At 45.5% G+C, this 12,095-nt stretch overlaps 2 protein-coding genes across 2 annotated transcripts in view; one reads left to right on the top strand and one right to left on the bottom strand.

The window, feature by feature from the left end:
- Positions 1–5,746, top strand: part of TVP23A (trans-golgi network vesicle protein 23 homolog A (S. cerevisiae)) — an 8,973-nt gene extending 3,227 nt beyond the window's left edge. Inside the window, exons 3-5 of the mRNA XM_010147669.1 lie at positions 656–745; positions 3,940–4,065; positions 5,606–5,746. Of these exons, the coding sequence (XP_010145971.1) occupies positions 656–745; positions 3,940–4,065; positions 5,606–5,746 (357 nt within the window). The remainder of the gene's footprint in view (positions 1–655; positions 746–3,939; positions 4,066–5,605) is intronic.
- Positions 5,747–7,218: 1,472 nt separating this feature from the next.
- On the bottom strand, positions 7,219–12,012 carry NUBP1 (nucleotide binding protein 1; the record flags this gene model as incomplete). Its single annotated transcript, XM_010147668.1, has 8 exons — positions 7,219–7,384; positions 7,989–8,072; positions 8,651–8,753; positions 8,872–8,982; positions 10,025–10,179; positions 10,499–10,589; positions 11,310–11,342; positions 11,854–12,012. Coding segments are annotated over 8 exons (786 nt in total), but the record flags the coding sequence as incomplete, so codon positions are not given.
- Positions 12,013–12,095: the final 83 nt, after the last annotated feature.

The following is a 12,095-nucleotide window of genomic DNA, read 5'->3' as shown; positions in this document are numbered from 1 at the left end:
TCCCTACTGGATCCCAAAGGATATCCTAAGCTGCACTACTGTGCCCAGACCTAGCACACAGGAGATGCAGAAGGGTCCTGGGAGCCCGGCTATGGCACCAGCGCTCCAATCATGTACAGATTGGACAGGCCAGCCCGGAATCCCAGGGGCTCCACATGTGGAACAAGGCTTCTGTTTTGTACAAGTGAAGTACTGATGCATCTCCAGTATGCTGAAAACTTGTACTATTCATCCAGGTGCAGAAATCTTTTCTTATTTTTGCTTGGTAAGTTTCCTTGATTCCATGCAGTTTACTTGTTTATAATTAATCTTCCATTTATCAGTGTGTTTGTTTGCAGTTGTCCTCTTACTGAGGAAATCTGTTGATTGGAGGCTTCTCCAACTGACTGACTTAGAAAAGATACATCCTATAATTTCTTACCTAAATCAGTGTCATTGTGCTAATTATCATATAGAAGATGAGAACAGGCCTCTCAATTTGTGGCAACTCCTCCATCCTTAACGACTGTTGTGCTCAAGCTGGCACAGCTTTATCAAATACTAAAATGAATTGTGAAAAGAATGGGATTTTCAGACAAGCCTGTCTTTTTTTTAATGTTAGTCTGACAAGTGAAGCAAGCATCTAATTAATGCAAATACTTGTTTCTGTCACTAGAATGTGACAGGAAGACTCCTGGTCGGTTTGCGTTGGTGGAACCAAATTGATGAAGATGGAAAAAGCCACTGGGTGTTTGAAGCAGAAAGGGTAAGTGTGTTAGTAAGAGTCGTCACAGGACAAACAACCCATAGGGAAGATTGTAAAGCTGATACCAAGTCTAATGCAGTAATGAGTGGAGGATCTTTGTAAGAGTTACTTTTTATCCAGCCTCCACAGAGGATAATGCAAGTGTTCAGTTGCAAGCACACCCGATTGTCGCATCCTGGAAGCATTCAGAACAAAACTGGTCTCGCAACATCGTCATTGCGTGCACCAGAAGAAGAAATATTCCTAGCATGGTGCTGTTGGTATGAAACGGTTCTCGTAGGTCTGTTTTATTTACCAGCGAGGGCATCTTTTACAAACATATCTTCCCATAGTTAATCCCAACACAGCATCCTCTTTGTGTCTATGTTGACAGCGGTGCTGAATAGCTCCGATTCAGTATTTGAAAGTGACTCTTTTATTCATGCTCATGGAATATGGTGGGGAATAGAATCCGGATCACAGAGCATTCGGATACTGCTAGTGCTCCCCCAACCCTCCTAGCAAAAAAGCTATAAAAAAAATGTCACTTGGCATCGCTGCCAGGGTCACGACTGCAGGTTTTCGCTTTCACTTGCGAACATTCCCTCCGCAGCCGCATTCCGGCAGGAGCCTGGCAGAACAGCGCTTGAAGCGCTGCTGCTCGCTAGGACGCCCCTTTGAAGGCAATCCCGCCCGGGTGCGCAGCTCCGGATGCAGTCCTCCGGTGCGCGGGTCAAGAGTGCCCTCTAGCAGCCCTGCGGCGACTGCGGGGAGAGGGCAGGTAACCTTCCCGTAATCTAACCAAAACCCAAAGAGCCAGCGTAGAAAAGCCTGCGTGAAAGCAAAGAAACTAGAAAACCTCCAGAATTTTCGTTCTGTGAAGACAGTAATCAAGAGCTTTCTTAACACTTGAAACCAGTAGCATCCATAAAAACACCTCCTGACCTCAAAATTACTGTAAAATGAGCAAGCCTAGTTTGTTAATTCTAGCCTGGCAGTACCAAGTTGACTCACCTGTGTGAGCTAAAGCCTTCCAATGATTCTGGTAACCAAGCAGCTTGAGTACTATGAAAGCCATGGCATCACAAGAAGGAACCTATAATTAGAGATTGTAATTTTGTTACAGTTTATCCATGAGGAAATACTTTGTCATGGCAAGGTCCTGGGAATATATGTGATTCTCTTACTTTCCAGAGTCAGGTGTTCCCCCACCTCCTTTGCCAGTCCCCTGACACCTCTTTAAGGTCTCCTCCTTTACAGGTAAATTTGCTTAGAAATACTCCAAATCACTCACCAACAAAAAGCAGCAAATTGCTGAGTGCTGCAGACACAACAGAAGTTAACCCTTGCAGTCCTAGCTTCTGCTGAGGTTTGCTGGGAGGAAAGTAACCCTTACACTTATATTCCAAACACTGCCACCACTCTCTTTCCTTTGGGAGGGCTGCAGTCTTTTGTAATCTTGCTCATCAAGTTAACCAGGTCTTTTAGGTGCAGAGTTCTCAGGTGTATTGACTTTTTTTTCTCCTAAATAGTTAGTGCTAATGCAATGTTACTGTTGGTAATTTGTCGGTAATTTGGGATACAGGAGATTAAACCCTTTTATTGACTCAGAACATCTTTGTCTATAACTATGGAGACATAGTTATATTTACAAAGAACATTTTTCTCGGGGAAGTGGCTGAGTCGCCATCCCTGGAGCTGTTTAAAAGATGTGCAGATGTGGTGCTTAGGGACGTGGTTTAGGGTAGACTTGGCAGTGCTGGGTTAACGGTTGGACTCGATGATCTTAAAGGCCTTTTCCAATCGGAATGATTCTATGATTATTCTCTGGACCTCTGCAACATCACTGGTTTACATGGTACATGAAAAAATTAGACACCTTGTAATTATTGCATCTCGCAGGGTTTTCTTAGGCAAGGTGGAGTAACCTAAGTGTTGGATTCCACTGTCTGCCTCATATTGGATGGATGCATGACTCGTGTTTTTACATGAATTCAAGACACTGAAAATGAACTAGAAGGCTTTTCATTTTTCCAAGTGGAAGAGTCCACAGGCTGTTCTTTTCCTGTTGTGAAGCTTTTATTACAGAAGCTAGCACTAGCGGTGGTTGAGTGGTCTGAGGTTTGGAGTGAGATCTTGAATTCTGGTCTCTTAGGAAAGTTCAGAACCTTCTGAACAATTCTCTTTCTTTTAAAGTGTCTCCTACGTGTTAGGAGTTAACCCTGCGCCGTTCAGTGTAGACAGACACATGAGCTGTGCTGACCTGAAGAAATCTGCATCCAGGGTTGTTTTGTAGCATGCTTTGAGGGTATTTTTCTCTCCTCAAAGAATGCAAATAGAGCACTGTGAATTTTAAGAGATGCCAGCTATGGTGTCCAACACTAGTGTTACAGAAGAGGCATTTTTGAAGTCACAGTTCTTTTAGTTTATGGAATATCGGTGGACTTCATAAACAAAACTGAAGTATTAGGTTACAGAATAGAAAACAAAGCTTCCTGCAGGAATTAAACTAAGCTAAATTACTGCATGTTTTGAGGAAAAGGTATGGAAATGGGCACTGTTATGAGAATTCCATTGTCTGGAGTGGAACCAACTGATAAATCGTATGGGAGATCTTTAAACTTTGCTTGTCAGCACTTCCAACAGCTGCTTGCAATTGCCACGTGAGATACTATAGCTTTTCCAACACTGGACTGGGCTTTTTTTTCCCCCCACACTTGTGATTCGTGAACAGGGCACGTGTCATGAACCTACACAACAGACGGGCAGGCGCTTGCACCACAGGTCTGCTTGCAGCGCTGTCTTCTGCGGCACACTTCTCGAAGGCCTTGGTACAACCGGGATCAAATGTCAAAGCTAACTTCGTGTTTGGGAATTTTAAAAGCAACTGTCAGCGTAGCAGAACTTTGACTTTAAAATACTACTAATGTGTAGTGCTAGTGGGAGCGATCGTTGGCAAGAGGAAGAATTATATTTCATTTAAACATGAACAGAGACCGGCACATTTTGAAAAGAAAATGCTGTCACATACCGTAGGGCTGCAGGCAGAAAACTTGGCTCAGCTGCTCCTCTTCTTATTCAGCCTTCTGTCCACGCATATAATAAGTGAAATTTAGGTAAAGAAGCAATTTTGTCCATTTCTCGTCCTCTGCTCATTTGTCATTTATCGTGGATTTTGTCTTTGCGACTAGAATTTTCAATAATTTCCCTTCTAGGTGCCTACCATAGCTGCCTCAACTGAAGCTGAAGCTCGAATCTTCTGGCTTGGTCTCATTATCTGCCCAGTTATTTGGACCGTGTTTTTCTTTAGCACCTTGTTCTCCTTGAAGCTGAAATGGCTGGTAAGTCGGGGGGTACTGAAAGACCTACAGCTGACAGTGTTGGTGGAGGGAAACCTCAGATCTGTTAGTTTTGCAGCAGGTTTTGAACCAAATCTTCCAACAGTACAGCAATCCCGCTAACAGCTTCAAGAAATCAGATTAGTCCAGCCAAGCCCTGCGCTCTGGAAGGGAGCAGTAATTTTCAGCCCCACTTCTGCTAGGTTATCGGATGGCAACTCCTTTGTCCAGCTTGAGAACCTGCAGTGGTTGGCAGAATCCTGGACTTCTTTTTACCTTTTCCCCAACTTACTTCAGTCAAAGGAACCTGGTAGGAGTTTTCAGGTTCTCACATCTCCTTGGGACTTGAATGTTACTTCGGTCTTAAAATTAAGGATTCTCTCTCTCTCTGGTGTCTTTTCCTTTTGCAAGGACCGGTATCACACTGCTTTAAACCTTGATAAATTGAACTGTATTTTATACTGTATTTAGAAGCCATCTGCTTTATGAAGAAAACAACATTACACACTTTTCTAAATTGAAGAAGAATTTTACCCCCTATATTGTATGATGTTATTTTTGGCTACGGAATCTTGTCGTTTTCCCCTGTAAAGATTCAGTGCTTGGTTAATCACCCCAGAGGTGACCTGGCAGGTCCCTGGCCATGCCCAGGAGAGTTTCTCGGTTCAGCCTGCAGCGCTGGAGTGCCTTGCCCATGTGCTGCTGCGTAACCAGCAACAGCCAACACTGCACTTCATTCTCAAATGGAACAGGAAATTCAGCTATGGGTATGAACTAATTGCAGGTCATTAGCCGCTTTCTGGTGCCCAAAATATCGCATGTCAACAAGCAATACTTAAAATTAAACCAGCAGCCTTTCCCCACGGCTCCACCTTTATTTTTCAAACCCGAGATTGTTAGCTGAGCTGAGAGCTGGTTGGAGAAGGAACCCTAACCAGCACTGGGGGCAGGTAGCACGGGTGCTTGTAGAAGACAAGTTACACAAATAAAAATACGATGGCTTCCAGGAAACTCTGAGGCTAAAAACATGATTTGTAGGTTATCCCATTAGTCCGATGGGTTCTGCCTGCTGCTAAGCCTATGGCACCACGGAAGGATCTCATTTTCACTGTCTGTACACGCCAGATACTGATTCACACCTATCCATGCTCCTTGTAAATCTGGAAGTTACAGCATCCTGTGTGCATACAAGGAATTGGCCAGGAACAAGCCTGCAGGCTCGCTATGTATCTGGGTGCTAAACTTTTAGATACAAATCAGGTTTAAAAAAAGTGAAATGGTCAACTGAATAGATGCTTTTTTGAATAGATGCTTTGAGGAAAGTAATGAAGTCTTTCAGGATGCAGAATGACAAAAACCCATTGTATCAGTGTTGCGATAGAGAGGCCTAAGGAACTGGTGCTTGGCTTTGACAAGGTTGGATCTCTTTGAGGGTCACTTGTCACTGCACAGAATACCCCCTCAGGGCACGTGTGTGTATCTACGTATACGTGTTCTACCCACAGTCTGTGTCTGTCCCAGCTGAACGCTTCTTTGTCCACAGGCTTTGGTGATAGCGGGCATCTCCCTTCAGACGGCCAATTTATACGGCTACATCCACTGCAAACTAGGGGGACGGAAAGGCGCCAGCAGAGTAACTTCGAAGGTTTTTGTCACAGCAGATGCTGCCAAGCGTAAGTACTGAGCTGGCCCGTCAGCCCCAGTGCATGAACTACCACACACTGACCTGCCTGGCGCTTCCCAGGCCTGAGCGCCTAACTAACTCCTGGCAGGGCTGTCTCGATTCCCCAATAAGCCTCCCTTGCGGCGCTCGCTTGGAGGGGCCGTGCCCACGTCACTTTGCCCTGAGTGACAGAGGCCCGCTGAAGCTTCTGCGCTGAGCTGCCTCCAAGCCCCGTGAAGAACATCTGTTCACTCCCTGGAGGGATGCCTTCCAAGGCATCGGCCTAGGCACGGTGGGGGTAGCTATCTTCAACCCTCAGGCTCCCCCCCGCCTTTTGTGAAAGATTCCTGCAGACCAGGTGACGCTAACAGCCACACTGCCTGCATTCATTCCACAGGACAGGCACGGAGACTTCCAGAAGACCACACTGAAGACCACAGGAAGACAGGCACTCGATAATCAAGAGCTACAAGGGTGAGCACTACGAATACTCATTCACGAAAGCTGCTGTTCTTCATACGAGGATATTCACATGAGGCTCTTCTAGAATTACACCTGCATGAAGTAAGGACTTTGTCATTTGTGTCTGAGTCTTTAGATTCTGAAAGGCCTAGAGCCTTTGTTACTGAAAAGTGTCATCAAAAAATGGTTTGGGTAGGCACAAACACAACGCTTCTGGTTTATACAGAGCACACTTCTCTAAGGGAAAACCTGTCAGCTAATCTGAAACTGCTGGATTATCTTAACCAAGAATTAGAATGTCATTAAAAGACAAACACTCATTTATTTAATCTTGGAACTACAGTAAGTAAAATGGAACTGCCTTTCCCTCTTATACACAATACTGAGTTCTCAAAGTTTGGATTTCTCAATAAAAAGAGGAATTACCATCACAAAAGGCCTCTTGGTTACTAAAGATACTGAAACTGATTTTTTAAGTATTGTCACGTAAAAGAACAGAAGTCACGTAGCACATTCACGCGGTACTTGTGTGAGGCAGCCAGGTATGCAACAACAGCTGAAATAGATGAATGTCATTCTGACACCTGTAACAACATACTGTACTCTGGGAGGTTTTTATTTTAAAACTGATGCCAGTTACAAGAAAAGGAGACACTACTACCCCAAATTCCACTGCAAATGCAGATCTTTCTGTGGAAAAGATACTGATGTTATTCAGTACGAGGGAGTGGGCACTGCAATGCATCCTAGTGCAGAAGGCAGGACAGAACCCACTACACGTGCAGGGCAGATGCATTAGATACAACACCCCGATGTCAGCAAAGCACGGTTTACATTCACCTTTCTAACTGAAATCCTGTACACCTGTGTCTTCCAACACCAACTTCCTACTCAGGCTATCAGTACCTGACCGCGGATGCAGACTGTGCCTGCACGGATAAAGACTCAGTTTTATAGCTTTCTAGCAAGCTTTGAGAGCACTTGTGCACTACAAGTATCCTGAACTATGGAAAAAAATGAAGGCAAGAACATTTATATTAAGAATTTATTTGCAATATACAAAAAGAATACATTCCTTCTGTTAAATCAAGGCATAAATTACTTTTCTATAATTAAACATCAACTAGATTTTAATTTCATTCATAGATTAGATAGTTTCTTCTTGAAAATGGCGTTGATCACAGTATTCCTGAATTCCTGCAAAGGCAGGGAAAAAAAATAATGTAAATATTTCATTGCACACCAGGATTTAGTTATTGCTGCATCATGCTGTCCCCCACTGGCACAAATACCAAGCTGGGCCTTTTGGGCAGCGGAAATGGCTTTTGGAATTGCCCAGCTGTCTGCATTTTTGCACTGCACTGACCAGCTCTTTGTGTCGCTTTTGTGGGGGTTTTTGGGCAACTGCAATGGGAAGTGGAGGCAATAAGGAGCTGGACCACCCTCAGCCGTGGCGAGCACCCCTCCGCAGGCCTGCTGGAGAGGCTCAGAACTTGGGGCCCCCACAGATCTTCCGAACACTGATGAATGACTGAAGCCAGTACCGGAACCAGTTCTTAAGTACAAGTTGTTATCGCATTAAAAGCCTGTCGTAACTGGCGGCCAGAAGTGAACACAGTACTTGCATCTGTTACTTCACAACCGCTGTGCACATCTACGGGTTTATCTGGCCATACAGCACCGTCTTTGGTGTATGGCATTTATTTGTGGCAGAACAACATAATTCTGTTTAGCAGCTTTATACATTACAGAAATGCTCCAAACCCAGAGGGCTTTTTTGCACAGGGACCTGCAGACTTACTCTGAATGATACTCCTGAAAGACAACGTAGCCGGGGACTCCGGTGCTTCAGACAAGAAAGACTGGCCTTTGTCACAACTTTTTCCTTGAAGGACAGGGAAAAACATGAAAGCAAAGCAATGGGAAAAGATGAGCTTTTCTTTATTTTACCCTTAACCCACTGCTGGTTATCCCCTTCCAAACAGCCACTCCCATCTACTCCTTTTAAGAAGTCCTTATGTCAGCATGTAACCAGAACCACAGCCTGCAGTTCTACAAAGGAATACTGTTAGCAGAAACCTTCAGTCATTACTGTGGAAGGTCTGACCTGTTCCTTGCCGTCATTAAATCAAGTATGAATTGCTAATTCAGTCTGCACTTCCAGGGGATTACACCAAAGACATGTACTTCGAGTAGATTATACAGCTGCACAGCCAAACCTTACTCAGGAGTAAGTTTCAGACCAAGGCAGTTACCCTGCCACCTTCCTCTTCCCACACCGTGTGCTATGTCACAGTTCCAGTGACTTTTCATTCAAAAAAGGTTCTGTCTAAAAGCGGGCATTTACCCAAGATCAAAATGCTTCATATTCTGATTTGGAAGTGTCCAAGTTCGGGATTTCCAGTCATAATATCGGCATAGGAGGAAAAACTTGTTTTAAACATAGTGCAATAGTAACGGTACCTATTTGAGGATCTAGAGGCACTTTACCCAGGAGGGAAACATTTAGGTTCTGGCACATCTTCTCCGCACCGCCAGTGGTCGGGGGGAAGATCTGAGATTCATTCTGGGACAACATAAAATACGGGTCACCATAGTGCAGTTCTACGAACCAGGCGTTTCCGGAGCGACGTTACATGCAGACATCATGAGGATAAACGACGCTGTAAGACACACAGCCTCACCTTACACTTTGGACACACAAAGCCGCTCATATTTTCCACAACACCTATGATTGGCAGCTTCACTTTACGGCAGAAGTTGATCTCCTTCCGAACGTCCTGAAGCGATACTTCCTACAAACATGAGGAAACACTGCTATCCTGACTGGAACGTTTTGATGCCGAACCCATTTGGTTACATCCTTAGAGCTATTTTAAATAAAGTTCATAACAAATCGTACCACTTTCTTTGTATTCTGAAGAACGTAAACTTGTGTTATGTGCTCTCGCCACAATTCTGAGCAGCAGCAGAACAGATACCACAGCTCTGGCCTCCTGAACATGGTTGTTTTGAAATGGGACTTGACTCTGGTAGATTCAGCCGTGTTTATGTTTTGGATCCTACATTAACCTTTTAACTCTGGTTCTTTAAATGTAGCCTTTTCACGGTTTCAGTCTACAGAAAGACCCCAGGCATTCAAGAACCACCAGGCTTAGGCCCGTTATCTCTTATCAGATTAAATTTCAAATAATTTATCCCCTCCAACTTTTTGCACGACCTCATCCCGTTCTGCTGCCTTCTCCTTCCCCCACCCCCCACCTGACATCGCCCTCAACGTTTCACTTCCTCCACATCCCATTCTTACAGTCACTGTGGAAATACCAGGTGTCTCTTGCTAGTTGGATCTCCTGTTCCTTTCCAAACCCAGCTTCCAACCCCACATCTGAATTTGGCGTATTCTGAGTCTCAGCTCCCCAGGGGCTCATTTTTCTTTTAAAAACACACATCACAAATCGCCTACTGGATGGAATGGGCTGCTTGACGTGGTGTCAAAGAATGCTCGCCTTATCACTTAAGAGCTAAGCTTCTTACCGACTCCTGAACTTGAAGCCACTGGCGAGTACATTACAAATTTGTAATGGTGCGAACTCTACACTCGAAGAGGGAAGTTAAATACTGCACATCCCTTCTCCACAGATCACGGCAGCTTTTGACCGCTCGCTCAGTGGCTTGGTGACCCAGCTAGACCCCTACAGCACTGCGACACGAACTCACAGACCAGCCAGCTGGGGGCACGAGAGTCACCTCCCCCAGACTCTCCCAGTTCACCAGCCTCTGCAAGGACTGGCTTCAGCTGCCACAGCGCTGCCACCAGCGGGAGCCAAGGTCTCGTACCTGCGGGGTAGTGACTATAACAGCACCATCTATGCGCGTAGCACTGAGGTACTGCACGACAGACAGGTGCTCATCCGATGTTCCCGGGGGCGTGTCTACAACCAGGTAGTCGATTTCACCCCAGTCCACGTCCCGAAGAAACTGTTTGATCAACCCTAAAAGAAAGGGTAGGAATGTGGGAGAAAAAAAAAAAAAATCTCCCTACATTTCAAATGTTATAGTCTAGGTACGCAGATTCTTCTGACTTGCCAACCTAAGTAAACGCTTATTTTGCCACCGCTTTAAAGAACCCAGTACAGCATTTGACCTTCTGACGTCACCAAACAAACAGGCTCAGCCAAAGGAAGTAAGGAACCATTCACTCGTTCTTTCCTACATCTCACTCTACACTACATTTAGGTTATTAATTAAACAAGCTCATGATACTACATCTTTCAAGTATATCAACCGTCGTTGAAAACGCTCGAGATGTACCATTTTTTTTTGGTCCTCTCCAGATGACAGCATCATCAGGACTACTGAGCAAGAACCCCACGGACATGACGCCTAAGTTCTCTTCAACATACTAAAAGAGAAATGGAGAAACCAAGTAGAGCATACAGAACGAGTAGAGAAACCAACTCCAAAACCAGATTTTGCAGAAAAAGCAGTTTGGGGGTGGGTGAAGAAATTAAGAAAAAAAAAGGCAGGGAACTGTATACTTCTCTCTTATGGAAGGGCATTAAAAACTACCATTTTTGTGCAACTCACCAGCCACATTCATGGACAGAAAAAGCCCGGCTGCAGTAATTACAGTGGTCTGCGGCATCACCAGAGCCAGCGTAAGGATAACGGCAGCTGCCCTTCCCAGCATCAAGCTGTCTTTTTAACAGGGCACGCACTAAAGGTGACCTTCAGACAACCAGCACTCGTGCAAAACCCTCCCTGCCTTTTCCAGAGGCTAATGAGGTGGTAATGGGGTGTAAGATGCTTTCCGTCTGTCGCCAGAAGGGTGACACACTGTACAGCCGTGCGGGAACCGGGAAGAACGAATCCAGTAACTTACATTCACCGCCCATCGGACACAGTAGGAAAGTCAGTACAGAAAAGCTACTTAAAATAACGAAGCTGTTTTAAAACAGAGCGTGGTTATGGTTAACAAAGCAATGTAACACTGATCTACAGAGCCTACATCTACGTCATCAGAAAAAGAATTCCCAGAAGTACCCCCTGCTCCTCCCTCACCTTAGCAGGCAGCGCCCAACCCAAACCAACCCCACAGACCTGAAACAGGCAGCTCACTTACCACTGGAGACCATCCAGATCCACTCTGATGGACCTGAAAATGGAAGCGATGCATAGCTACACTAGAAATAAATACACACCGTACATACAACACGAGGGCAGGTCAAAACCAGTAAGTAGGTGTCCCGCCTGTGGGTACTGGAGCAGCTCAGAACTAGAGGAAGGGGCAGCTCTCCATCAGCAAGTGAGTAATGACTGCGGCACCCTTCTGCAAGAAATTTACCCACGGCTTTCCATACTTATACAAAACATTCTAGGGCTGATAAAGAGCATCACGCTAACTTTCCTCAAGTTTTAGGCAGTCACGAATACCTGGCCAATATGCAGCACAAGCTGGTTTGCAGAACTGGGCACCCTGAAAGCAGGCAAGTCTTTCACAGACTGAATTCTGCTAACCGTCATCTCGCCTTCTTCATTTCCCTACCCACTGCCACCCGTATTTCCCAACAAGCAGTCCTTCTCCAGGCTTTAAGCCTCAAAGCCCTAAAACGTTAATGAAAAACTGAACAGAAATCCTTTACAAACACGTTCGAGCTTTCACTTACCTGTTCTCCTTCCAGACCCATCATTTTGGGGATTGAGGGCCCGCAGATATCTATGTCCAGCAAAGCAACCTGGAAAACAAAGCACCGGCCCCGGCGGGACCACGCTTGCACGGCACTGCTTCCAGGGCCTACATCACGGCCGGGCACGCTCCCGCGCACCTCGGGCAGGAGAAGCGACCGCTCAGGCGCAGGGGAAGGCGGTCAGCACGGCCGTACGCTGCCCGGTTACCGAGGCCGTGCCC

Source organism: Eurypyga helias, unplaced genomic scaffold, assembly GCF_000690775.1.
Source record: "Eurypyga helias isolate BGI_N326 unplaced genomic scaffold, ASM69077v1 scaffold14502, whole genome shotgun sequence".
Lineage (NCBI taxonomy): Eukaryota > Metazoa > Chordata > Aves > Eurypygiformes > Eurypygidae > Eurypyga > Eurypyga helias.
This window is presented reverse-complemented; position numbering and strand designations above follow the sequence as displayed.